General features: G+C 40.5%; 1 protein-coding gene across 17 annotated transcripts in view; it reads left to right on the top strand.

Annotated features, from left to right (window-relative positions):
* The window catches only part of IKZF1 (IKAROS family zinc finger 1), a 111,680-nt gene that overhangs the window by 79,186 nt on the left and 4,901 nt on the right, over positions 1-27,593 (top strand). For 10 of the 17 annotated variants that reach the window (XM_049893190.1, XM_049893189.1, XM_049893202.1 and 7 more), the window contains 3 exons: positions 3,349-3,516; positions 8,596-8,721; positions 13,699-13,833. In XM_049893190.1, coding sequence (XP_049749147.1) covers positions 3,349-3,516; positions 8,596-8,721; positions 13,699-13,833 — 429 coding nt within the window. The remainder of the gene's footprint in view (positions 1-3,348; positions 3,517-8,595; positions 8,722-13,698; positions 13,834-27,593) is intronic. The other 7 variants (XM_049893195.1, XM_049893205.1, XM_049893197.1 and 4 more) reach the window with 4 other exon arrangements.

The raw sequence follows: 27,593 nt of genomic DNA, 5'->3' as shown, positions 1-27,593 counted from the left end.
TAGCCTGTTACCCAGGGAAGAAGCTAAGCCTCACACCGTGGCGTTGCTTCTCTTCCATCAGCCTATAGGGTGGCCCTTCACACCAGTTCCGCAGTTCCCTCCCTGATAACCTGCTGGGATCTCAGTGCCATCTACAGCCAGTAAACCCTTCCCACTGCACACATCGCCACCCTGACGAAGTGCTGTGCTCCTGGCACTATTTTCTAAGTGGGTCATTGACACCACCTAGCTTGGCTGCTCAGTGTAATTGTAGAGCCTCCCCTGCCCAAAGGGAAAGGTGATCTGCGTGAAATGCAGAGAAAAAACCACCATGCAAATATAACATTTTACTATCCCAAACGATGGGTTTTTTTTAAATAATGAAGTTTTTTTTTAAGCAAACTATGGTTATTCTGTGTGGTCCAAGGTTCATGAGCACTGTGCCTGCCCCGTCCCTGTCTGCCAGGTAAAGCGTATCACAGCAGGCTCATGGGGGTACGGTGCCAGGGGCAGTCACAGGAGACCCGAGTACATTCTTGCAGTTCGGATTTAGTTTTTTGCATTCTGCTTCCCATGTACCCTCAGAAATCTTATTTGATGGAGACATGTGTGAAGACCCATCTTTTTTTACCCAATGTAGTTATTAAAAGTGGCTCAAATATTCTTAGAGCGGGTCCCCTGACATGGCAGCTATGTAGAGTCACTGGGATTAAAAACTAAAATTGGAATTAATAATCTTAAGCTCCTCACCCCAGTTCAATAAAAGTAAATAAAACCTTGGCAAAGCTGTATCCTCCTTAGCTCCAGTCAGCAAGCCGTTCTCCAACAGAAGGCAATCAGCACTGCCCAAAGAAGAAGACAAGGAGCTGGGCCTGGGTTCCGTCGTACAGCTCCAAGGACAGGCCCACTTGTCTGGCAGCACCTCTCAGAGGAAGCTCACTTGAGTAGAGCACTCCTTTGTAACTTTAGCGAAGGCTCTATTCAGGAGTCCCCGTGCCCTATGATACATATTCATGTCAGCACAGGCAATCAGAAGCAAACAGATTTCCAGTAAACCTTGCCAGCAGGGATAAAGATGCAGCACAGCAGGACACAACAGGAACCATTTAGTCAAATTAGAAGACAGAATTTACTCTCTAAGAAAGGGCTGCGTTCCTTCTTTCCTGCCCTGTTCTGTGAAAGGCGGACATGGCTACGATAATCTGTCCTTTGCAGAGATGCTGTTCCCACTGCGTGGTCCCTCTAGTCCTTCAGACCTGGAAGAAGCATGGTGCTCTAGTACCTTACCCCTATATGAAGGGGTGCTCACACAGACTAGGTCTGGGTTCACTAGCTCTGAGCCATACCAAAAAAAAATCTGTGTCACCAGGAGCGCCCCACATCCTTATCATAAGTCTTTTCACGACATATTCCCCAACTGACTGTCTTTCCCATTGGCCTGAGGTTCATTCCCACACATTTGAGAGCCAGGGGCTGGAGACATATTTCATTTTGCCCTGTCCAAGTCTCCCTGCACACAGTGGTCGCCCTGTTTTATTTTTCCTTTTGGCCACTTAAAGCTAAACACACCTGCTCACACACATGCAAACCAATGAAAGTGTTTCTAATGAATAATTAAGTGATTTCTCTCCATTGAAAGCTCCTTAGGGTTACCTGATTGCCAGCTGTTTTAATCTCCCTATCCGATGTCAGCCACATGTATGCACTTGTAACTCAGAGATTTAGTTAGTTGGCTAGTTAGTTAGTTGGTTAGTTTAGTTAGCTGGTTTTTCTAACCTGCTTTCTCTCTGCTCAGCCAAATTTATTGCAGCCAGGGATTTGTGGAAATACCAAATATATCCTAGTATATATATATATATATATATATATCAGTATCCCTCCAATTGGTCTATTATTGAATATTATTGTAAATTAGTCTCAACTTTTACAGTAGTACACCTATCCTGCCCACTTTTTAAAAAATGAGGATAATTATGAAATTTAGGTGCCAAAGTAGACTTTTAAAATCTGGTGTAGATTTTAATAGTACCAGATGAGCTTCTACTTAATAATTTCTTAATAAATGCTGCCTTATTTCCCATAATCATGCTAACTGGGAAAATTGTTAAATATACGTTTTAACCTGTTCTTCTCTCTTAGGAAAAATTGTCACTATAAAGTACATTTTCATGGTGTCTCAACACCAGAAACGGTGGTCACATATCCCTCTTCCTCTAAATAAAGCGCTTGTTTTCCAAAAAAAAAAAAAACTTTAATATTTACTTAAAACAAGTGCATGACTCTCTTGAGGGAGAGTTAAAGGAAATGCTCGCTGGCTTAGATTCCAAGAGTTAGGAGGCTACAATAGGACGATAGTATCTTTCTTTTTCTAAGATACGCGCTTATTCCTTTGTTAGGTCCAGAACGTAGGAACATGAGCTACCACACACACCAGAGGTTCCAACATTTTCTTAGCTACAAAATTCAATAGTACCAGCCCTGAAAGAATTCCTTAATAATAAGCTAAATTGCCTTTTTTTTTTTTTTTTTTAAGAATATTTGTACTGGAAATAGGATGGATATAGGCAAACAATAGCTTAAAGGTTTTAGGATTTGTGAGGAAAGAAAAAGCATGAAACCTCAATGCAACTTGGTTTTCCTGTCCTGCCCCAGGGAGATTCGGGACTTTTATTTGGAAGCTGCCCGAGCTTCCTTCACAGTATCTTAACTTCTCATTTTATTCAATCTTTCTCTCTCTCTCTCACCCTCATCTTCCCTCTCTGTCTCTTTCCTGATTTGCCTGCTTAGGGACAGACAGGTAATGGAGAAGAAATTGAAAGGGAAAATACAGGGAAAATGTAAATGAAAAGAAGTTATTATAACTGTTATAATGAAGTGCCTTTCATTTAAATATAAGAATGTAACGCTGAAATGAACTTGTGATCCTGAAATGCATTTTTAATGAGTTTCCTTTTTATTTTGCTGCTTCAGTGGCAGATTTTAAAGACCCTTTGAAAAAAGCCACATTAAAAACTCCACCAAATGCCACAACACGCAAAATTGGATATTGGTTTATTCCAAAACTGCTGATCAGGAAGAGTGGCTCTTCATCACAAAATGTTGCAGTCACTTTATTTAAATGAGTTTGAATTTGCATTGTGATGTGCCATTCTGATTTAGGGAAAAAAAAATTAGATTTTCAGATCAAATTGACCCAACCAGTGAAGCGTTAAGAAGCTGGCAGGTTTAGTCTGAAAGCCTCATGTTCTATCAAACCTGCAGCCGGTGGAAGTCACAGAGAACCAGTGGGAACAACTTTCTCACTGAGATCCCCTCTTGTTCCCCTGTTAGAGTTTTGTCCTCACACTCCTCTCCCTCTCCTCCTCGCAGGAGAACGTCCTTTCCACTGTAATCAGTGCGGCGCCTCTTTCACTCAGAAAGGCAATCTCCTGCGCCACATCAAGTTGCATTCAGGAGAGAAGCCCTTCAAGTGCCACCTCTGCAACTACGCGTGCCGCCGGAGGGACGCCCTCACGGGCCACCTGAGGACCCACTCCGGTAGGTCCCCTCGGCGTCCTGGGTCCTGGGCGGCCCCGCTTTGCCAGGGCGGGGGCCCGGTCTTGTGTGTTGGGTACGTGGACACTGTCCTTATTGGCCAGCCTCAAAGCTCCGCCCCAGGGTGGAGTACTCCATCCGGTATTGTCCATCGTTTACTTTGAAAGGCTCTCTGGGTGGTGCACATGGCTAATACACTCGGCTGCTAACTGAAGGGCTAGAGGTTCGAGTCCACCCAGAGGCAGCCCAGAAGAAAGGCCTGATGGACCTACTCCCAAAAAATCAGCCATTGGAAGCCCTGTGGAACACAGTTCTACTCTGACACACATGGGGTTGTCATGAGTCAGAATTGACTCAACAGCAACTGTTTTTTACTGGTGACATTAACATTGCTGCCCCACGCTCACCCCTAATGTGCTCTGCTTTTCCCAGTAAACCAGAGGAAAGGGGTGGGGAAATGTACACACGCGCTCACACACATACACACACTCTCTCCCTCTCTCACACATGCGCACCAGGAAGCCCCACTTTAAGCGGAATATTTAAAAAGAGCTCCCCCATCCAATTTTGTCAGTTAAGTGGGTTTTTTAAAGGATTTCACCAGCCATACTTTTTACTGGGTGCGCTGCTGATGCTCACAAAGTTCCCAAATAAGTTTCTTCATGTAGGTTGTTAAACCACACTCATTGCTGCCTTTTGCAGAGCAGCTTTAACAGTGGTAATAGAGACATTTCCTTTGCAAAGACGAAAGATAGGGTTGATGATGGCCCTCGGTTATCTGCCGTTATTGGGTGTGAACCAGTTAACTGAGGCTTGTTCCCCTGGACTGTGGCTCTTAGGACAGAAACTAGTCGAGGCCTTTGTTGGGAAGGCCAGTTTGGGGCTGTTGCCTGACTTGGGACGACAGCACTTCTCTCTGAGTGAGATTTTAACCCATATCTCACACCCTTCAGAGGTCACAGAGAGACCGTAATTTGCATAAATGCTCAGTAATTCTCGAAACTCTCCCAACCTATGATGCTAATCCACCTTTTAATTCAGTTAAACCTTCTGCTTCCTAAGAAATCTCCCTCAGTATTTCCTTATCAAATTAGCCCTCATCATCTCACACTTTAGAGGAAGAGCGATTCTTGGCTAACCTTCTATGTGGGTGTTTGCCTGTGGTGTGGTCTGCATGATAGGACACCACAGGTATTTTTCACAACCCTCAGTCAATGATATTTGAGGAGATGCACTCCACAGAGGATTGGGAAGCTGGAAGATTGCTAGGGCACATCCTCCTACCCTCACAGAACTCACAGCCCCGGTCATCTGGTCAACCCACTTCTGCCGAGCACCTGCTGTGAGCAAGGTGCTATGGGAGACAAGAGTGCCTTAGTGCCTTCCCTCCAGAGCTCGTCACCCACAGGAGAACCTAACAAGGAAGAACCTTTCCCCAGGAGGGCAGGAACTCTGAGTTCCTTTGAGAGAGGTTTGCACGGGCTCCATCCATCTCTTGCCCAGAAAACGATGAGTATATTTAATAGTTGGGGTTTTAGAGGGCTCTTCATCTTGTTCATCTCTTGGTCACGTGTTACTGAGCACCTCAGGGAACTCATTCTTCAGTGGGGAAGACAGGTATAAACAAATAAAGCCATATGTGTTACAAGGGCTACAACTGAAGTGTCTGAGGGCTGGAGGAAGCATGAGGGAGGGACAACAGGTGTGAGGAGAGACTTGCAGTGGAAGGAGGGGCTTGGGTACATGCTGAAAGGTAAGTTTCTGAAGTTTACCTTTAGAGAAGCTCCAGATGAATGAGTAATTTCTTAAGTGATCCTAGAAAGAGGTGTGGTACAAATTCTTGTAAGTATTGGCGAGAACTTTGCCTTTCTCCTAGTGAGTACTACCTGTAGGGGTTCCTTAGACTATTGGAGACAAGATGGAGGGGAGTCATAGAGAGGTCCTATAAGCGTGAGTTCTGTCATGGGTGCCCAGCCAGGCCATCTTCTCTCAATTCCCATCTCCTTCTTGCTATTAAACATGGAGGAGCCTTCCATAAATGTTGTTCATTAGAAACTCATGATGATTGGGTGATCTTCTTAAAATCATCCAAGCTAAGGATCTGGCCTTCCTATAGAGCAAGGAAGGACAGTGAAGCGAGAAATGCTACATCTCCATCACGGTCAGTGCATGTCCTCAAGGCTGGGGAAGGGCTTGCTGCAGGTGGGCAGGGAGAACAGATGGCTCTCCCAAAATGGAATGATGACAACAGGACAGGGAGCATGTTTAAATGCCTGTGTGTTAATAATGGTGAATATGCGTAGTTGTCCTGCCTAGTGGTGAAGGTGGGGTGAGGGAACTAGACCCTTACAGGCTTCAGGTGTGATGATTCTATAGTATGTGTCCACTGCCTAATAAATGATCTGGGAATGGGGAGAGAAATTTCACATGTGTCACTTGTAAGGTCTCAAGTAGACGTAAACTTAATTGACTGTGTTCAAGCTGGCAGGAAGCACAGCTTCCCATGTAGGCAGAAAACACAAATACTTGTTCATTTAAAGTGATGTCACTCTCTTTTCTTTCCTCTTATGAAATTAGCGACAGCTAGTGCCATAACTATGATTTAATGTTATTCTGGCAGCATGCCTGCTTATTCCATTCAAGGCATGTTGGCATCCTTCCCTAAGTATGACTAATTACTTGAGTAATTATATATAGCTGGTGAGTAATACTATAGTGAGAAAACCATTCTGGACCCGGGGTGGTGGTGATTCTGACATCTTAAAGTGACGTTGACACCATGCTCTTCGAAAAAACGGTGCTTTGGGTTCTACAAAATGACTTCACTAGGATCAGATGAAGATTCTAGCCTTTGTCTGGCAAACTTAGATGTGGCCACAGTCTATTCCATCGTGGCCTGGCCACTTCCCTCATCCGTTAAGAAACATGACCGATCTCTCCACTTTCCCTGCCAACTGGTTGTAGCCTAAGGTTCCAGAGACTAACACATTAGTGGTGATATAGCTGTAAAATTTGCCTTATACTGATTACAAGAATGACTTGGCTGATCTTGCATGGTCTACAGAGAGGGGATCCACTTTCTTCACTGCTTTCTTTGGAAGTTGCAAGCTCAACTGGAGATGTTCTTTCTTGCAGAATTATTAGGCTATACTTTAAGATACACTTCAGTTCTATTGCTTGTAGTGAACATGTTTCTTATATTCCGAGATAAAATCAATCATTTAGTCAGAAAATGGATATTCAGACATCATGCCATTTATAGGAACCCTGGTGGTGCAGTGGTTAAAGCACTCAGCGGCTAACCAAAAGGTTGGCAGTTTGAACCCATCAGTTGCTCCGTGGGAGAAAAATGTAGCAGCCTGCTTCCGTAAAGATTGTTGCCTTGGAAACCCTATGGGGCATTTCTACTCTGTCCTGTAGGGTCACTATGAGTCAGAGCTGACTTGACAGCAGTGCCATTTGTACAGATAGGTGATTTTGATCACAGGATTTAGTGAAGTTAAAACTTTTCCAAGAAAGGACATTGAGAGACTCTCTGGATTCTATTAATTTCTAAAAGCAGAACCCAATAAAATGTGCAGTTTTAGGCAACATCCTATATTTTCACATTATTTGCTGGTGTTGGGAGTGCATCACTGTCTGTAGATAAGGAAAGATCCCTTTCTTCCTCTATTAAATGTTCCAGAAGTCCAATTTTGGTTTTCATATTAGCCTTCTTAAACCATAGCTTCTTTTCACCTAGGAAAGAGATTTAACTGACATAAGCATTGGCTAAGCCATTTTTGGATGATTTTGACTTTTCTATAATACTTGGAAAAATTTAAAATCAACATAAGAAGAAAGTAGAAGACAGCCCTGGTCTTAGGGTAGAAGTTTATATCACTTATACAAGTGATGGAAACCCTGGTGGCATAGTGGTTAAGTGCTATGGCTGCTAACCAAAGGGTCGGCAGTTCGAATCCGCCAGGCACTCCTTGGAAGCTCGATGGGGCAGTTCTACTCTGTCCTATAGGGTCACTATGAGTCGGAATCGACTCAACGGCACAGGGTTTCGTTTTTGGTTTGGTATACAAGTGATTGAAAATGCTTTATCCGTTTCATTTCCTGCAGCATTATCTATGTAAATCTTTATACTTAGGGATAATATGAATTCCTAGTTAGTCCTCACCACATGACAAAATTCAGGAGGAGCTGAGTCACAGAACTGCACTGTCCAGTACACTAGCCAATAGCCATGTGTGGTATTTAAACTTACATTTTAATCAATTAAAACTAAACCAAAGTAAAAATTCAGTTTCTTAGTGGCACTAGCCACATTTCAGGTACTCAATAGCTGCACATGTCTGGTGGCTACCATATTGAACAGCACAGTGGCTACCATATCGCATAGCATAGAGATAGAGAACATTTCTATCATTACAGTAAGTTCTGTCTGACAGGGCTGATCTAGATTATGTCATCAAAAAGGTCCTTGCTGAGACAGCGTAGCTTGTCCAAGTTAGAACAAGAAAATACATTTTGGAAATAAAATGTTCATTGCATTAAAGCGTATTAACCCTCCATGGTCTCTTAGAGAGCACATTATTCCTTTCTAACACTGAATCTGAAGTCACACTGGTTGCGTGAGATCTAGGACCAGTGCTCTTCCAGGCCTGGCCCCAGTGTGAACCTGGACCCCAGGCCTACTTTAGAGGGGAATCTGAACGAATCCAGCAGACACAAGTCTCCACCCAGCTGTTCAACATCCACGTTTTAATACTCTAGTGGTTATTTCCTCTGGTTAAAAGACAGGCCTCAGTGACTGAGTATGAGAGCATCCGATAGTCATTAGTCAGTACAGTGGACAAATAAAGATGAAACCAGACTCACCTGGGTTCTCAGTGCAATCAAGGAACCCCCTGGGCGTTAATATTTTTGATTTCAGTCACTTTGACCAAGTCCATAATGCTTTTAGCTCTCAAGAGTAGAGTTTTTTTTGTTTTTGTTTTTTACTTTTTTGGTAATAACTGTATTGCATGCATTCCCATGACACATAAGGCCGACATTTAATTGGGGTCTTGAACTCAATTGTGTTTTCTGCAGTTGGTAAACCTCACAAATGTGGATATTGTGGCCGAAGCTATAAACAGCGAAGCTCTTTAGAGGAACATAAAGAGCGCTGCCACAACTACTTGCAAAGCATGGGCCTTCCAGGCACGCTGTACCCAGGTAAGCGCGGAGAGCTCGCAGAGACCCTGGAGCTGGCTCTCCCTCTCCAGCAGGCGGGTGAAGAGGGCCCTCCGCACAGGGCTTTGGCAGCAGAACCAGAGGCCTGCCTCGCCGCCACCGCTGGGATGACGGAGGGACATTTTTGGCACAGGTTCATGAGGAGCACGTGTTGCTTCCCCGCTTTGTAAGTCCTCCTCTGGCCAGTTCTCGCCTCACTCGAGAGAGCTTGGCTTTGTGACCGCTCCCTCTTGTAATCTGAGGAAACTTCTGAGGTAGTGATGACCCTCAAAAGCTTTTGGGTTGTTTTTTTTTTTTTTTGCTTTTTTTTTTTTTTTGAAACCCTGGAGTATTGATTGCTTCTTTGTGCTTAGTAATCAGAAAAGATGTGAAATCTTGTTTTAAAACTTTTTTCACAAAGCTGATCAAATTACACACCTTCAGGCTGTGTTTTTCTTCATCAGTTCAGACCAAGGGCACAGTACCCGTAACTGCTTAGCACATGAGGTTGAAGCTTGTTGAAGGAGCTGCGTGTTTTATGTACATTTTGGTACATTTTGACCCTGACAGTCAATAGTATTGAGGCTGTCAAATGACTAACAAAAGATTGCTTTTTTCCTCTGAGCACCAATGAGGCTTGGTTGTATATTGCATAACGAGATAGCACTTGACTCTAATCTTAGATAATGTAAAGTGAAAGATGTACATAAAGTGCTGAAGGAGGCTGGATTTACTCAGAGGGATGGCGGTTAATTAAAAAAAAAAAAGTGCCTTTCTAAGTTTTTAAGAGATAAGGAATTTATAAATAGCTCCACTGAAGGTAACTTCTTTCAAAACACAATGCATTACCAAACCGTAGACAGGCCCATAAAATAAGCAATACCGGAGAGGAACCTGCTCCTTAGAACAATCAATTATATGAGATCAAAAGGGCAACATTTGCCCAAAAGCAACGATAAGAAGATAGGAAGGGGTAGAAAATCAGGAAGAAAGGAAACGGGGGAACGTAGGATAGAAATGGGGAGAGTGTTAACAGATTGTGGGGAATGCACCCTATGTCATGGAACACTTTATGTACAAACTATCAAATGGGAACCTAATTTGCTTTGTAAACTTTCACCTAATGCGCGTGCACACACACACACACACACACACAAAAAAAAACACACAATTCACTCAGCAGTACTGCTGGAAGAATCATCACTGGACCTGGGGTAGAAGTTAAATTCACAGTTGAGAATTTATTAAGCCTCATCCGGCTTTCTGACTTGAATAGATTGTTCATAAAGGAAAATTTGTCAGAGCACACTTAGATTATTAAAGGCAGATGAGAACAAGGAGAAAAGAATGGTTAGAATGGAGCCCTAAACATTGGTTCCCATGAGTCTTGGCATCCAGAGGCAGTGTGTTATGTAGCCAGAGCTCTGGGGTCTGGTGGTGGTGCTTCCACCATCAGCTGTGAGTTGGGAGCTGACAGTTGATTTCTCTGGGCCTTAGTCTTCTCATCTGTGAAATGATAAGACTCATTAAATTATCATTTCTTCTACTTAAAAGTCTAAGTGAGTGTTTCTAGAATGGAAAGGTTTCAGAGGTGAGTGGAAGAGGAAAAACTGACTATAAAAGAAAATATAGTTGGACGGTGGGTAAGAGCTATGGCTGGTAACCAAAAGGTTGGCAGTTCAAATCCACCAGCCACTCCTTGGAAACTCTGAGGGGCAGTTCTACTCTGTCCTGTAGGGTCACTATGAGTCAGAATCGACTTGACGGCAATGGGTTTGGTTTTTTGGTTTTATGTATACATATACATACATATATATATATATATTTTTTTTTTACAGTTATCAATTTGTGGCGAGATTCCAGGGTAGAAGACTAAAGGATAAGAGGTTGCTTGTGTTCCTTTAAAATAAAATATAAACATCCAGATAACTGTGTTTTTCTGTAAAAAACAATAAGTGCTTTTGGTGGCATATTTTACACTGTTAATGTTTAAATAAGCCATTCATTTACGCACCAAATATTTGAGAACATATTATCTACAGCACCAAGCTCTATTGAATACAATAATCCGAATTGCCCTTGAAAATTATACACATGGAAATGAGACGGCAAAATGAACAAAAGAATTGGACAGGGTACATTGTTTTTCTTTACCATTTTGGCTACTAAAGAAACAAACTGTGGTGAAATGCCTGCCTCAATGCTTCTTCCATGGAGAAGCAGCACTGTTTTAAGGAGAACTGGATTTCAGTCTCATCTCTGAATCTGCTCTTGAATGTGATCCTAGGCTCAGTACTTAAAGGTGAACGATAATTTCAACCTGGCCAACCTCATGGAAATGCTGTGGAGAAACATGAGATGAGAGTGGATGTGAACGTTTAAGCCACTGAAATAGTGACGCTTTGAACTCGCTTCTCCTCGAGTGGCTATTTCTATAAGCTTATCTTCCACTCAGGTTTATTAACTGTTATTACCCTGTGATTAGGATGAATTTAACCCTAAAATGTCCATGTATTCCCTTTGGGGATCAAATTATTTGTAATACCAAAATAATGTCTCTACCTTCTCATATTGGGGAAATTAGAAGGCTTCTTCTTAAGAATGGCCATCCTTACATTAAGGGACAGTCATTTGCCCCGTTTGGCAGCAGATGGGGTCAGAACCAGGGAGGGCACATTTGGTTGTGATTGGTATTGCATCAGATGTACAAAGTGGCTGTAAACACCATTGAGACAGAGACCGTCTTCTCTTTTATCCTTGCCAACACCTAGCCTCCAGCAGTAAGTGCTGACTTAAGTAACTGGGAGTGTTGAGGGATTCTATAAAAGAGCTTCAAGGCAGAGTCCTCCACGACTGCATTTGGGGTTTGGAAGACAGACATTGGGGCGAGGAGTTCCCGGTCACCTTAGCTCTATTTTGCCGAGGCTGGTGAAGCCTGTGTTTTCTTATGCATCTTCCATCTCTGTCCTTCCCACAGTCACCTCCTAGACCAGTCTCTTATCATTGCCCACAGGGACTGCAGAGCACTCCCGTTCTCTCCAGTTTACTTTACTTAGGTTGTGTTGTCTTTTATTTTGTGTTTTTTTTGGATTAAGCAAAAATAAACCCTATCTTATAGCATGTAGGAGAAGACTAATTTTTCTGAAAATAATTTTTGTTACTAAAAGGCTTTCTGGTCACTAGTTATAATTTCCTAATAACTTTACAGAAAAAAATAAAAGTTCTTCCTGGGCCTTAGGTGCCCAAGTTGTGTTGTAAGCCCTAAGAGGCCTTTAAGGACAGAGTAGCTAGTGATTCAAGAGCTTTGGATGCATTTGTCCTTTACTGTTATCAACTCTGCAGGTCGTAACTCATGGGAGGCCCTGGGCATGGTGGAGACACTGCAGGTGCCCTGGGCAGGCCACATTTCCTTGCTGTTCTGATAAGGATAGAATATGGAAGGAAGCATATTAGCTTGAGAGATCAAGTGGACAATCGGTTGGACCGGATTTTGTGGATTTTACATGTATCCTTAATGTACCTCAGTGTGCAGGGTGTATTCAGCATATGCTGTATATGTTTGCTCATTTAACAACAAATGCACATTTATGATTCCTAAAAATGGCATATACCAGCAATAATAACGAGTTTGAAATACGTGTTTTTAAAGTGGCATTTGTAATGGCAATGAAGACTAAAATACTTAGAAATAATCTTAGCAAGTAACATGTAGGACATGGTGAAGGAAGCTACCAACCATACTGAGACAAGAAAGAAAACTTGGAAAAATAAAGAGAGAGTGAGATTATGCTTGCTGCTAGGAGAACAGGACACTGCATGCTTCCTTCCTTACCAAACCAATTCCTGGTTTTAACATAAGCTCATTTGATAAATTGTATTGGAATTAGTAGCCATATATTGGAAACCGTATCTGGAGAAATAAATTGGCAATTTTTTAAAAAAGAAGAGTAATGCCTGGGGTGGGTGGACTATATTAAAATATGGATGTAATATATGAAACTCTTTGAAGACCAGACAGACAAATCAATTAAAGAAGTGGATAAACCTACAAAAGACTCTGTTACAAATCAGTATGTATTATTTGAGACAGAAGGAAGCAAAGGGCTGTAGGGCTTAAATGGACTATTCCAAAACAGTGTTGGAAGAGTTGATTAGCTATTTGAAAAACAATCAATTTACATTTTCAACTCCTTATCTATTTATTAGAATAAATTTCAGGGAGATTCAAGAATTCTGTTTCAAAAAAGCTATCCATAAAAACTAGAAAAAACTAATGATGAGGCTACGTAGGATACAAAATTGTATCTTCAGTTTTGAAAGAGAAAATATAGAAAAGAAATAAAGATTGACTAGAAATAGCAGAAAAATCCATCGGTCCCTCCATAATTTCTAGATTTTCTACAATATGCAGGAGGTGTTTGGTTATTGGGGGTTTACTGTGTATCTGGGGATAAGGAGCCTTCGGCCTTGGTCCCACATCTGCCATGATGTGCTGTAAGGTCTTAAGCAGCCATGATTCTCTCTGCATCTCAGTTTGCTGTGCAAATTGATGGAATTGGACCTTTAGGTCATTTCTAGATCTGACAGTTCTTTGATTCTCAGAGGATTGTTGTCAGAATTGACATAGAGTTAGTGGATTTGGGAGTGTTTTAAAAAGGTAAAAAGGACTCTTAAATGGAGCACAGTTATTTAATCACAGTCTGGATTCTGGTGTTGATAGTGCTTGTTCTTGTGATTTTAGGGGATAATGTTCAATTAGCAAGTATCAGAGTAAGAAGCATTAGCAGCTGGCCAGTCATTTATATTGCTATGATCTGCTCTGTCTGGCTGCCAGGGTTGCTGTGAAGATTAGGCATAATCTCTTCGAAGGGCCTGCCTCTGGTAGTTGCTTAACAAATGTCAGATTTAACACTGGATGCGGCTAAATCTTTTAAACTTAAGCATTTCTAAACTGGCCTCTCTAACTGTCTTTGACTTTAGTCATTAAAGAAGAAACTAATCACAGTGAAATGGCAGAAGACCTGTGCAAGATAGGATCAGAGAGATCCCTCGTGCTGGACAGACTAGCAAGTAACGTCGCCAAACGTAAGAGCTCTATGCCTCAGAAATTTGTTGGTAAGAGTTAAACGTTTGCTGTCTCTTAAAAAAAAAAAACAAAAAACTATGCGTGTGTTTTAGACTCCAGTGATAGTTGAGGGTAGAAAAAAAGGAAGAAATCTTATTTTTACAAAGTAAAAAGTGGTGAGCTTAACATTTCTTAAATATTTTAGATTTTTTTTCCCAACAAGTCTCTTAAAAATAAGAAATCTCAACTAGAAGCTGAGAGAGTTCATATCCACCAGACTGGCCCTACAAAAAATGCTACTGGGAGCTCTGTAGATGGAAGGGAAAAGATACTAGAAAGTAATTCAAACCTATGCATTAAAAAAAAAAAAACCTTATAAAGGGAAATGCCTGGACAAGTATAAGGGCTAGTAATAAGGTATTCATGCTCGATAATTCTAAATGTTTTGTCCTTAATTTTTTTTAATAACAAATATACAAAAGGCAAAGATAAATTGTGTCACAGAACACATGAAATATAAACATGTAGTTAGTGATAACAACAAAAGGGGGGAGAGGAAGGGTATAGATACAGAATTTCTTGTATGTTACTGAAGTTGGTAACAACTTACCTTAGAATGTTATAAATATGAGCTCTTAAATGTAATATTCATGGTAACCACTAAGAAAATGTATTTAAAAAATACAGAAAAGAAAAGGGAAAAAAAAAAAAACAGTAAACACTAAGAAAATGTGTTTAAAAAATACACAAAAGGAGAAGGAAACCAAAAAGGCTCACTACAATAAACCAACAAAACACAAAAGCAGGCAGTACTAAAGGGCAAAGACAAAGAAGGCTTAAGACACACAAAAAACAACAAAATTGTAGAAGTAAACCACTTCTTATCAGTAATTACAGTGAATGTAAGTGGACTAAATGCTCCAATTGAAAGGCAGAAAGTGGCAGGATGGATGAAAAAAAATGTGATGCAACTATATGCTGTTTACAGGAGAAAAATACAGGAGACACACCTTAAACCCAATGACACAAATAGGTTAAAAGTGAAAGAATAAAAAAAATATTCCATGCAAATAATAACCAAAAGAGACCTGGGGAGCAATCTTCATATCATACAAAGTAGACTATAAGACAAAATCTGTCAGAAGAGATAAAGATGGACATTATATGGTGATAAAAGGGTCAATTAATCCAAAAGACGTAACAAGCACAGATATATATAAACCCAACATCGGCGCACCTAAATACATAAAGCAAGTACTGATGGAATTGAAGGGAAAATAGTACTATAATAATAGTTGTAGACTTCAACATACCATTTCAATATTGGACAGAGTATTTAGAAAGAATCTCAATGAGGAAACAGAGGACCTGAATAACACTATAAACCAACTAGACTTAACAGACATATATAGAACACTCCACACCAGAACAGCACAATATACATTCTACTCCAGTGTACGTGGATCATTCTCCAGGACATTTTAGGTCACAAAGCAAGCCTTAATAAATTTTAAAAGATTGAAGTAATACAAAGTATTTTCTCTGGCCACAACAGAGTAAAGCTAGAAATCAGTAACAGAAAGAAACCTGGAAAATACACAAACATATGGAAATTAAACAACACATAATTGAACTACTGGTGGGTCAAGGAAGACACAAAAAGAGAAATCACAAATTTCTTAGAGTCAAATGAAAATGAAAGCACAACATACCGAAATGTATGGGATGTAGCAAAGGCAGTACTCAGAGGAAATCGTATAGCAATAAATGCCTACATAAAAAAGAAACATCTCAAATTAACAGCCTAACTTGACAATTCCAGAAACTAGACAGAGAAGAATAATCTAAGCCTAAACCTGCCAGGAGAAAGGAAATAAAGATCAGAGCATAAATAAATAAAATCAGGAACAGAAAAGGAATAGAATCAATAAGACAAGAAGTTGGTTCTTTGAAAAGATCAATAAAATTGGCAAGCCTTTAGCTAGAGTGACAAAAGAGGAAAAAAGATGTAAATAACCTAAATAAAAAAAATGAAAGTGGGGACATTACAACTGACTCAATAGAAATAAAGAGAATTATGACAGAATATTATGAACAACTGTATGGCAACAAACTGGATAACCTATATGAAATGGAAAAATCCTTAGAGGAACACAGCCTACCCAAACTGACTCAAGAGGAAATAGAAAGTCTCAATAGACCCATAACAAGTGAAGAGATAGCATCAGTGACCAAAAACCTCCCCAAAACAACAAAAAAGAAAGTCCTGGATTAGACAGCTCCACTGGGGAATTCTGCCAAACATTTAGAGAAGAATTGACACAAATACTGTTTAAACTCTTCCAAAAAATGGAGAAGGAAGATATATGCCCTAATTCATTCTATGAAGTAAACATAACCCTAATACTAAAACTAGACAAAGACGCCCACCACCAGAAAAGAAAACTACAGGCCAATATCTCTTATGAATATAGATGCAAAAATCCTCAACAAAATACTAGCGAAGAGAATCCAACAGCATATTAAAAGAGTCGTACACCATGACCAAATGAAATTTGTTCCAGGAATGCAGAAATGATTCAACATTAGAAAATCTATTAACATAATCATAACTCGCTGGAATCAACTCGACGACACTAGGACTGGTTTTATTAACATAATACGTTACATCAGTAGAACAGAGGAAAAGAACCACATGATCTTCTCTATGAATGCAGAAAAAGCATTTGATAAAATCCAACACCCTTTCTTGATGAAAACCCTAAAGAGGATTGGAATAGAAAGGAAATTCCTAAATATGATTCAAGGCATATATGAAAAGGCAGCAGCCAACGTTATACACCTACTCCTCACTTATCAACCATCTTATTTTCCAACATTTTGCATTTACGACAATAATAAAAAAAGTAGATTTCGGCTATTTTGCACATTAATGATGCACACCTAGCAGTAATGAATGCCAAGATGCAAGGTGAGAGTAACACAGGCTGTGATGGTTGAGGTTATGTGTCAACTTGGCTGGGCCATGATTGTAAATGGTTTAGCAGCTATGTAATGATGCAATTTGGTAGATATGTAATGATGTAATTTGGCAGTTCTGTAATGATATAACTATCTTCCACTTTGTGATCTGATGTGGCCAACCTCCATTTTCACATAACCTGGTCTTTGGAACCTAACCACGTCAATAAATGAGGAGTCAGTGCACTTAATGGAGAAAGTGTCCCCTTGAAATGAGGAACTAAGACAAGGTTGCCCACTCTCTCCACTTCTATTCAATATTATATCAAAAGTTCTAGCCAGAGCAATAAGACAAGAAAAGGAAACAAAAGGTATCCAGATGGGAAAAGAAGGAGTAAAATTATCTCTATTTGTGGATGGTATGATCCTATATGTAGAAAATTCTGAAGACTCCACAAGAAAACTTATAGAGCCTGTAGAGAAATTTAGCAAAGTTGGAAGGTACAAGGTCAACAAAACAAAAATCAGTTGGATTTCTATACAGCAGCAATGAAAAATCTGAAGGGAAATTAGGGAAAATTCAACTTAACAATAGCATCTAAAAGGATAAAATACCTAAGAATAAATCTTACCAGGGTCGTGAAGGACTTGTACAATGAAAACTATAAAACACTTCTGAAAAAGATTAAAAAAAAACAAAACAAAACAAACCAAACCCAGTGCCGTCGAGTCGATTCTGACTCATAGCGACCCTATAGGACAGAGTAGAACTGCCCCATAGAGTTTCCAAGGAGCGCCTGGAGGATTCGAACTGCCAACCCTTTGGTTAGCAGCCGTAGCACTTAACCATTATGCCACCAGGGTTTCCGAAAGAGATTAAAGAAGACTTAAATACATGGAAAGATGTTCCATGTTCATGGATTGGAAGACTTAGTATTGTTAAGATGTCAGTACCACCCAAACCGATCTATAGATTCAATGCAATCCCAGTCAAAATTTCAACAGCCTTCTTTACAGAAATAGAAAAACCAATCTTCAACTTTATATGGAATGACAAGAGGCAAGGCCCTGAATAGCTAAAACAATGTTGAAAGAGAAGAACAAAGTAGGAGGACTCACACTTCCTGATTTTAAAACTATACAGCTACAGTAATCAAAACAACCTGGTACTGGTATAACAATGGACACATAAACCAATGGAAAAGAATTGAGAGTCCGAAAGTAAACCCAAATATCTGTGGTCAGCTGATTTTTCACAAGGGTGATAAGTCCATTCAATGAGGAAAGAAGAGTCTCTTCAGTAAACAGTGCTGGGAAAATTAGATTTCAACATACAGAAAAATGAAACAGGATCCTTGCCTCACACCATATACAAAAACAAATTCTAAATGGATTAAGGACCTAAATGTACAAACTAAAACCATAAAATTCTTAGAGGAACTAGCGGAGGCAATGCTGTCAAGCCTAGTGTCTTAGTTATCTTGTGCTGCTGTAACAGAAATACCACAAGTGGATGGCTTTAACAAAGAGAATTTATTCTCTCACATCTAGGAGGCTAGAAGTCCAAATTCAGGTGCCAGCTCCAGGGGAAAGCTTTCTCTCTCTGTCAGCTCTGCAGTAACATCCTTGTCATCAATCTTCCCCAGCCTAGGAGCCTTTCATAGCAGGGATCCTGGGTCTAAAGGATACGTGCTCCTGGCTGTTCTTGCTTAGTGGTAATGGAGTCTCTCTGCTTGTTTCTTTTATATCTCAAAAGAGATCGACTTAAGACAAAACCTAATCTAGTAGATTGAGTTCTACCTCGTTAACATAACTGGCTGCTAATCCCACCTCATTAACATCATAGAGATAGGATTTACAAGACATAGGAAAATCACATCAGGTGACAAAATGATTGACAATCACACAATACTGGAAATCATGAACTAGCCAAGTTAACAAATTTTTTTCTTGGCGGGGGGCACAATTCAACCCATAACACCTAGCTTTCAACAATGGATTATGTAATATAATAACAAAAGCACAAACAGCAAAAGACAAAATAAATGGGACCTCATAAAAATTAAAAACTTCCGTTCATCAAAAGACTTTTAAAAAAGTGAAAAGACGAGCTACTAACTGAGAGAATATTTTCAGAAACCATATATCTGACTGTAATCTAATAACCAAAATATATATAAAACTTCAACAACTTAACAACAAAAAGACAAGTAACCCAATCATAAAATGGGCAAAGGTCTTGAAGAGACATTTCACCAAAGAGAACATTCAAATGGACACCAAACACATGAAAAGGTGTTCAGCATCATTAGCCATCAGAGAGTTGCACATCAAAACCATAATGAGATACAATTTCCCTCCCACAAAGAAGGCTAAGATTTAAAAAAAAAAAAAAGAAAATAACAAATGTTGGCAAGGATGTGAAGAAATGGGAACCCTTATGCATTGCTGGTGGGAATGCAAAATTGTATAGCCATTATGGAAAACAGCGTGGCAGTTCCTCAAAACACTAAAAATAGCACTACCATGTGACTCAGCAATTCTACTCCTAGGTATATACCCAAAAGACTTGAAACCAGAGACTCAAAAAGAGACTTGTACACCAGTGTTCATTGCAGCACTGTTCACAATAGCCAAAAGGTAGAAATAACCTAAATGCCCATCAATAGATGAATGGATAAACAAAATGTGGTACAGACATAACAATGGAATACTACTCAGCCAGTAGAAGTCTTGATACATGCTACAGCATGGATGGAACTTGAAGACATTATGCTGAGCGAGATAAGCCAATCACAAAAGGACAAATATTGTATGACTTCACTGATATAAAAAGACAAGAAAACACAAATATATAGAGACCAGAGTTTATTAGTGGTTCAGGGGTGGGAGGCAGAGGGAAAAGGGGGGTTAACCATAATGAAAAAATCATGTTATTAAGGGTAGGGTTACACAGCCAGTTCTTGAAATGGCTGTCAATAAGTTGTACACCTGTAAAAAGCTGAATTGTCGAAAGGTGTGTGATAGATACATTTACAGCAATGACAAAAAAAAAGGAGGAGATGCTGAGACTGCTTGTGTACGACCAAACACCTCATGTTATTTAGTTCCTTGGTTTGGAGGTTTAGGGTCATGGTTTCATGGGACATTCCAGTTAATTGGCCTAATAGCATGTTTAATGCTTCTGTTCTACCTCCTAGTTCCTTACATAGTGCCTGGGGCTTAAAAGTTTGCAAGCCACCATCCAAGGCACGACAATTATTCTCTATTTGCCTGAAGCAACAGAGGAAGAGACAGGAATAGGAGGAAGATACGGAATGTGTGGCTAATTGCCTCCACAACAACTGCCTCCTTTGCCATGAGACTAGAAGAACTGGATGGTGCCCGGGTACCATTACTGAACATTTTGATCAAAGATTCCCAGTCAAAAGGGTGAAAATGCAGAAAAGAATTTATAATTCTTATCAACTCTAGACTTTTCTGGAGCCATGGAGGATGTATTAACTCCCGAAACTAGAATCTCTTACCCTGTGATAATCTTTAAACCTTAAACCAAAAATATTTCCTGAAGTCATCTTAAAACCAAGCAATAATTTAACTTAACTAGTAAAAAAAAGGTCTGCTTGAGCATTATGCTCTTTTAAGAGCTATCTATATGGGATCAAATTGACAGCAGCAACTCAAACGATTAAATAGGAACCTTAGGGGCAGTGAGTTCATGTTAATGACGGAGGAACACCTCAGAAAAGGAGGGTGAGAATGGTTGTACCATTCAAAGAATGTAATCAGTGTCTCCAAATTGTACATGTGGAAACTATTGAATTGGTGTATGTTTTGCTGTGTATATACTCAACAACAACAACAAAATAAATAAAATTTAGAAGAAATAAATTAATTTTCTCACCCAGTTTTTCTGGGAGGTGCTTGTGCAGTGTCTGGGGCACACTGAGAGATCTACCTGTGGACACGTTGACTCACTGACATGTGGCCAGGTCAGCGTGCACAGAGTGGGGAGGGTGGTGTGGCCTGGCCAGGTGGGCTTGCCCCACAGCCTGACACCCTCAATACCTGACTTCAGCCCTCTGAGCTTCAGACCCTCATCTGTTACATGAAGTTCATAGTACTTCCCTTACAGGCTCCAGCGAAGATTTCATGTGAGGAACACACAGCCCCTGGCCCAGGAGAAGTGCCCTGTGAACACAGCTACTATTGCTATTTTGACTGTTGATTCCCTGCCGTGTACCAGATCTTGTGCCAGGTGCTGTGAGGAGCAAAAACAAAGAGTGAGGCAGCCCTTTCCTCAAGAAGCTTATTGTCCAGTATAGATGTTCAACAAATAGACAAATAAAATCCAGGCCAGATGGTGTAAGTGCAAGGAGGACATTGAAGCAGGTGCAAGAGTGGGAAGACCATTTGTGTGGGAACTGATCCAAGCCATGCATTAACACGGTCATCTTGGCCAAATTACTCGGCCTCTCTGAGCCTTTGTCCTGTTCTTCACATCTCTCACAGAGTTATTGTGGACTTAAAGTGAGACCAAAGATATGAGAACATTTAGAAACTCTGAATCCATCCATAAGTGAAGGTTAACTGTTACCATGGAGGGGTCATGTCCAGGAAAGAGGATCAGTAAAAGCTTCATGAAGCTGACCATGTGCGAGAGGGAACTTGAAAGAAGAACAGGATTTCAACAAGTGGAGCAGTTATAGATGGGCAAGGATTGGGGAGAATTCCAGACAGGAGATAAAAAGAGAAACAGCCATGGTGGGATGAGGGGCGAGTGGGGACTGGGGAACATGACCAAAGAACAGAGCACATTCCAAACCAACTCAGGCACCTACCTGCAGGGAAGCAGGGAAAGGTGAAGTTGACCTGGTATGCTCTGGTCCCAGAATAAATGGCCTTGGGATATCAAGGTGGGACATATACCCTTAATTTCAGAGGCGGACAAAAGCATGGACATATTTATGATTGGAGCAACATCTTGGAAAATGGAGTCAGCAACAGTATCAAAAATTGTTTGAAAAAGGAAGAGATACGAGAGGGTGGCAGTGGGCCTGAAAAGAAGAGGGTACAGAGAAGAAAGACACGGTGAAAGAGGATTGGATGATATGCCATTTACAGAAACAATGAAGCTAGGTTCTAGAAAAGGATAAAGGTTTGTTTTGCTCCGTTTATTTTCAAGAACCTCCTGGTGTGGATGTCACAGGAAGATAGGATGAGTCTAGAACAATGATTAATGAACTGCATTCCTCTGAGCCCTGGGATCCCATGAGGAGGGGACAGACAAAGGGAGGCCAAGTTTTTGGGAACCCAAAGCCTCCCTTTCATAACTTCCAATAGAGTTGCTTTTTTTTCAGGTTTTAAATAGAAGTTTTTCATAAGGTCGGGTGTTGGGTGGGGACAGGGGAAGGAAAATTGGAAACCACAGGCTGGAGACACACTGTGGGGAGTGGCCCACATACATGTGAAATTTTGAGACCCTGAGAATGGAGTAGACCTTCCATTTCCTGAGTAGAGCGGAAGGTGAGGTCACTTGTCGAGAGTAAGACATGGGGGTGGGTTTCAAGTAGCGTTGGGTCTAAAGCTGAGGTGAAACAGCCAGGGTGGTTCATGGGCTCCCTTCCTTGCAAGCAGGGTCTCCTGAGAGACGCCTGGCAAGTGCAGGTAGAGTGAGCGTTGACAGATTGACCAGGGGTGATGGAGGAAAGGTATAGTCGTGTCATATGCCTGGGACCATTCACAGTTACCAGCCTTGTGAGACAGGGCGTGGCTTTCTTCTCTGAGTTAGGAACCTGCAGAGTGCTAAGGGCTTTGATGAATCAACGCTAGGAGTGCCCTTTAGTAGAAAATCTTAGTGCTTTTGGAGACTTCAAACCAAATGATACTATCTATGAAATTCAACTGTAGCCACTTCTGGTGAAACCACGATTTGGGTGTTGTCTTGAGATTTAGATGCCTCCATGTGAAAAAAAAAAAAAAAAAGGTGATCAGGCAAAGCTAAAATGAACAGAAGTCCCCAGGGGGAGAGGTCAAATGCACAAGAAGAAAGAGAAGTCAAGTACAACAGTATGGCATGGGTAACAGAAGTGGACTGAAGGTGAATGTTTGGAAAGAAAGGCTCACAAATAGCTGTGTATTCTATTAGATGTTTCCCCAAGCATTGGATACAGACAGTTTATTTCTAAGATAATGCCTATTCTTGCCCCAGAATGCCTCCATTTCTCTCACTTCAGTTTGGTGTGGTTTCAGTCAGCCACTCCTAATTGCCACAGTTTTGTCATCTCTAAAATAAAAAAGTAAACGGGTCTAAGTTCCTTCTTATCCTCTAGGATGCTGATTTTATCCTTAACATAAACTCAAAGAGACTGTAGGAATGGAGCCCTGGTGGCACAGCGGTTAAGAGCTCAGCTGCTAACCAAAAGATCGGCAGTTCAAATCCACCAGCCACTCCTTGGAAACCCTTCAGGGCAGTTCTCTGTTCTGTAGGGTCGCTGGGAGTTGGAATCGACTCACTGGCAATAGAGAGTTGGGAAGGAGGGGTAGGAATGCAGCTGTTATCACACAGGCTGGCCCAGTAGTGTTGGAGTTGAAAGAGCTCCAAGTTCACAGTCAAGAGACCTGGGCTCAGGGTCCAACTATGCCTCTGACTCTGATTGGCGACCTTGAGCATGTCATGGGACCCAGTGTCCTCATCTATGAAATGGGATCAAGGCCTTCTGCCCTGCCACCTTCCCAGGAACTGTTCTGAGGATCCAAAGGAATGATGGATGTACAAAAAACCATAAAGATGACACATAATATTTTTTTCATGCCAAGTATGGCTCAGAGTGGCAAATATGTTTTTTCTTTATTGATACGTGAACTACAATGAAAATTTTTAAGTTAAGCTGCGGCATGAGTGTAGCTAAGTATTTATTTTGCCAGCAACGTTTCTCACCATATATGGCCAGCAAAGGTGTCGTTCTTTGAGCTATTCAGATACAGATCAACAGGATCAGTAAATCCAACCACAAAAGGATAATATTAAGTAGCAGTGACGATGGTTGTTTTTAGTCTGGTGATTCTCTGAGAAAAGTACAAAGAAGAAACTAACAATTATTAATATTCCTACTAGCTGTTATAATTATCTTGGTATATTGTCTTCTTTAAAAAAAATGCTGTAATATTAAAATGTCACATGCTTAATATTAACTTTAATGAATGTATTAAAATCACCACAAAAGCCAACATCCAGGAATTACCAACATTAAAATATAATGAGCATTCTAAATATCTTTCTATGCATGTGTATGTGAGTGGATAGATGGCTGAACAGATGAATTGATGGCCAGAGAGAGGTGAAATAAATACTTTTGTAAAGATTGTATCATGTTATCATATTATAGATGTTATTGCAAAAGAATAGTATTACATTCACACATGTCTTAAATTTAAGAGATGAAAAAGAAACCAAACAAAATTGGAGGACTGGTTGAACTTCAAATAAATTTTTTTTTCTCACAGGAAGGGACGTAATTTTTTAAAGGATTCTTCTTTGTGTCTGTGTGTGTATACACACATACATATACATGTAAAAAACCTGCTGCCGTCAAGTCGATTCTGACTCATAGCGACCCTATAGGACAGAGTAGAACTGCCCCATAGGGTTTCCAAGGAGCAACTGGTGGATTCAAACTGCTGACCTTTTGGCCAGTAGCAGTAGCTCTTCACTGAACCACCAGGACTCCCTATATGTTGTGTGTGTGTGTGTAATATATATAGCAAAAACCAAACCCATTGCCATTGAGTCGATACCGACTCATAGCGACCCTGTAGGACAGAGTAGAACTGCCCCATACGCTTTCCAAGGAGCACCTGTAGATTTGAACTGCCGACCTTTTAGTTAGCAGCTGTAACTGTTAACCAAAGGTTGGCGGTTTGAACCCACCCAATGGTTCTGTGGGAGAAAGGCCTGGCAATCTGCTTCTGTAAAGAATATAGTTGAGAAAACCCTACGGGGCATTTCTACTCTGTCACATAGGGTCGCTAGGAGTTGGAATGGACTCAACAGCAGCTAACAGCAATACACACACACACACATAAAATGTAAAACATTAAGAGCTTCAAAACATTTCTGTTCATTCCATTTGTTTCAACTTAGGCAGTATACATTGACTTTGCTGTGAAAAGTAAAGATATTATTCCACTTCCCAGTCTTCACAGTTACATTACCATTTTGACATCCAGGCTCGGAATATCCCCATTCTGCTCTATAATCACAATTTCATAGCAGTTTAGTTATTTATTACTAACTCCATATTTAAATGGATCGAAGGCTTACCCCCAGTTCTTTTATCACAACTGCTTTATCTCTGCTTATCTTGATTCAACTCTTAATTGATTGGAATTCACATTCAAGCAACTTTTTCAAGAGGGGCTGTATTTTCAGAGTTGTTTGAGACTGTCTTCCTGTCACCTTTATACTAGCAGAACACCTTGGCAGGTGTATGGTGTCGGGTCACTCTGGACCTCCCCACTCCCCCTGCCACCCAGCACTGTTTAAATCTTTCATTGTTACCTGGTGACATTGCTGTGGACATTTCTAAGGCCAGTCTGATATTTTTTTTCTTGAAGTTGATTTGCATTTTCTCCCGGAATGCTTGAAGAATTCTCCCTTTATCCTTAAAGTTAAATACCCTAACTAGGATGTATCTGGAGGTTTTGCATTCTGAATAAAAATTTCCCGCCATTTCTATCTGAAGTTTCACTTTTTTCCCCTTTATTTCTAGGAATTCCTCTTTTACATAAATGTATTTTTATTCCATCTATTGTGATCTCTATTCAGGGGTACCAGTTGTCCTTATGTTGGATAATTTACCTTCCATGTCTGTTAGCATTCTTTAATTTTTTTATTTGTCCTTTTCATATTCATTATTGTGATTTTCCTCTTTGTCAGTCATCCAATTCAGTGGTTCCTGTTTGATTACTTGTTGTATCTAATCCATTTATTAATTCTATAACAACACTGTTTTGAATCTCAGTTTGCTTTTTGCTATCTTAAATCTCCTTTTCCACCAGATTCTGTTGTCTTAGTAAGTCATCTTTGGATATTTATTGGCTTTATGTCATGATTCATTAAGGCATTTCTCCTCTTCCTTGAATTAAGTGTTTCCCTAGCGTGGCCCTATTGGTCTGTGTTTTGATTCCTTTCTTCCATTCTGTTGTTGGAAAATATTTTCACAGTAACCATGCGATTTCTTTCCCTCCTGAGTATTCTCCTTGGTCTGATACAGCTTAAGTGACTTCATCACATGCTTCCTGCTGTATCTGAGACACTTGTTTTCCTGTAGGAGTTAATCAACTTTCCTGAATCCTGAAAGAATCCAAGGATGGGGTGGGGAAGTTCAGGTGAGGCAAAGTGCAGTCTTTGTTACAAGACCCCTCTCTCTGCTCCCTCTCCCTCATTCTGAGTTAGTTAATTGCCTTAATCCAGTTGTCACTTTACCTAGTTGGGAAGTGCTTCCTATTCCCATGCGAGAGACTTTCGTGTTTGGACCATCTCCCAACTCAGATTACAACATCAGGGCCTTTGCTCTTCAGAGGGGGTCAGTCCATGGTGCTCAGTGTCCCCTGGTATCTGACTTTGGCCAGCAGAGGTGTCAATTGCCCTTCTGTCACAAAAGGACAAAGATTAAGATACCAATCTGGGTTGTTTCTCTACAGATATGAGGATATCAGGTAAAATGCTAAAGATTTTGTTACCCCTACTTAAGGGTTTTGGAAGTGAGATAGCAGCCATATTTTCTGTTTCTTTCCTTGATCCTTGTTTTTTTATATGTATTCTTTTTTTTTTTTTTTTATTCATTAGGATATGCTCCTTTCTGTAGCTGATCGCTGATGGTGAATTTTATGGGTTTTTTTTTTTTTTTCTTTTTCATTTTATTGGGATCAGAGAAAAGAAATTCTGTGGAGTAGTTTCAGTATGCCACAGTAATCTGGAATATATATTGTCTTTTCCTACCTCCTTTTGTTGTTGATACCAAGTTTTGAAAACAACAGATTTCAGTGGTTGCTTGGGAAGCTATAAACCATGACTTTGGGGGAGAAACAGGATGGTTAGGTAGGAAAGTACCCTTTTTGATGGGCATATAACTCTTTTATATTTAGCAGAATTGGCTAGACTTACCACCAGTGGAAAACAAACCAATAGTCCTGACAGTAAGAGTGTGAACAGTTACTGTAATGATTGAAGGTACTCTGTAAGCCATGAGTTCAAGTGAACTCATAAAAGACATTTGAGAAGTGTATCTGCAAGGAAATGTTTGTTTTCCTTTTCTTGAAAATTTTACTCAAAAGCCAATGACAAGATCCTTGAAAATTTTACTCAAAAACCAACAACAAGAAGCCAGATCTGGTCTCAGATTTCACAGTTACTGGACAAGCAAGCTTTTCTACTTCTAAAAACCCATGGTGTTAGGTCATAAGTTAGCTGAGGCAGAGGCTCACTCACTTATGAATCCTCCACAATAAGCATAGTCTCCAGTACGTTGTGAATACTTGGTACCTTTTTATAAAGAATAAGTGAATAGCCTATCGTTCTGTTCTCTGGCTTCCTTTGTTTGCTTCCTTCTGTCTACCACATGGAAACCCTGGTGGCATAGTGGTTAAGTGCTACAGCTGCTAACCAAAAGGTCAGCAGTTCAGATCCACCAGGCGCTCCTTGGAAACTCTATGGGGCAGTTCTACTCTGTCCTGTAGGGTCGCTATGAGTCAGAATCGACTGGACCGCAGCGGGCTTGGTTTGGTCTTCCACATGCTCTCTGCCCCAGGGCTGCTAACTAAATTGAAAGGCACGTGGATGCTGAGA

The sequence above is a fragment of the Elephas maximus genome, chromosome 8 (assembly GCF_024166365.1).
Source record: "Elephas maximus indicus isolate mEleMax1 chromosome 8, mEleMax1 primary haplotype, whole genome shotgun sequence".
In the NCBI taxonomy this organism is placed as follows: Eukaryota; Metazoa; Chordata; class Mammalia; order Proboscidea; family Elephantidae; genus Elephas; species Elephas maximus.
The sequence above is the reverse complement of the archived record's forward strand: the minus strand, read 5'-3'. Positions and strand labels throughout refer to the sequence as shown.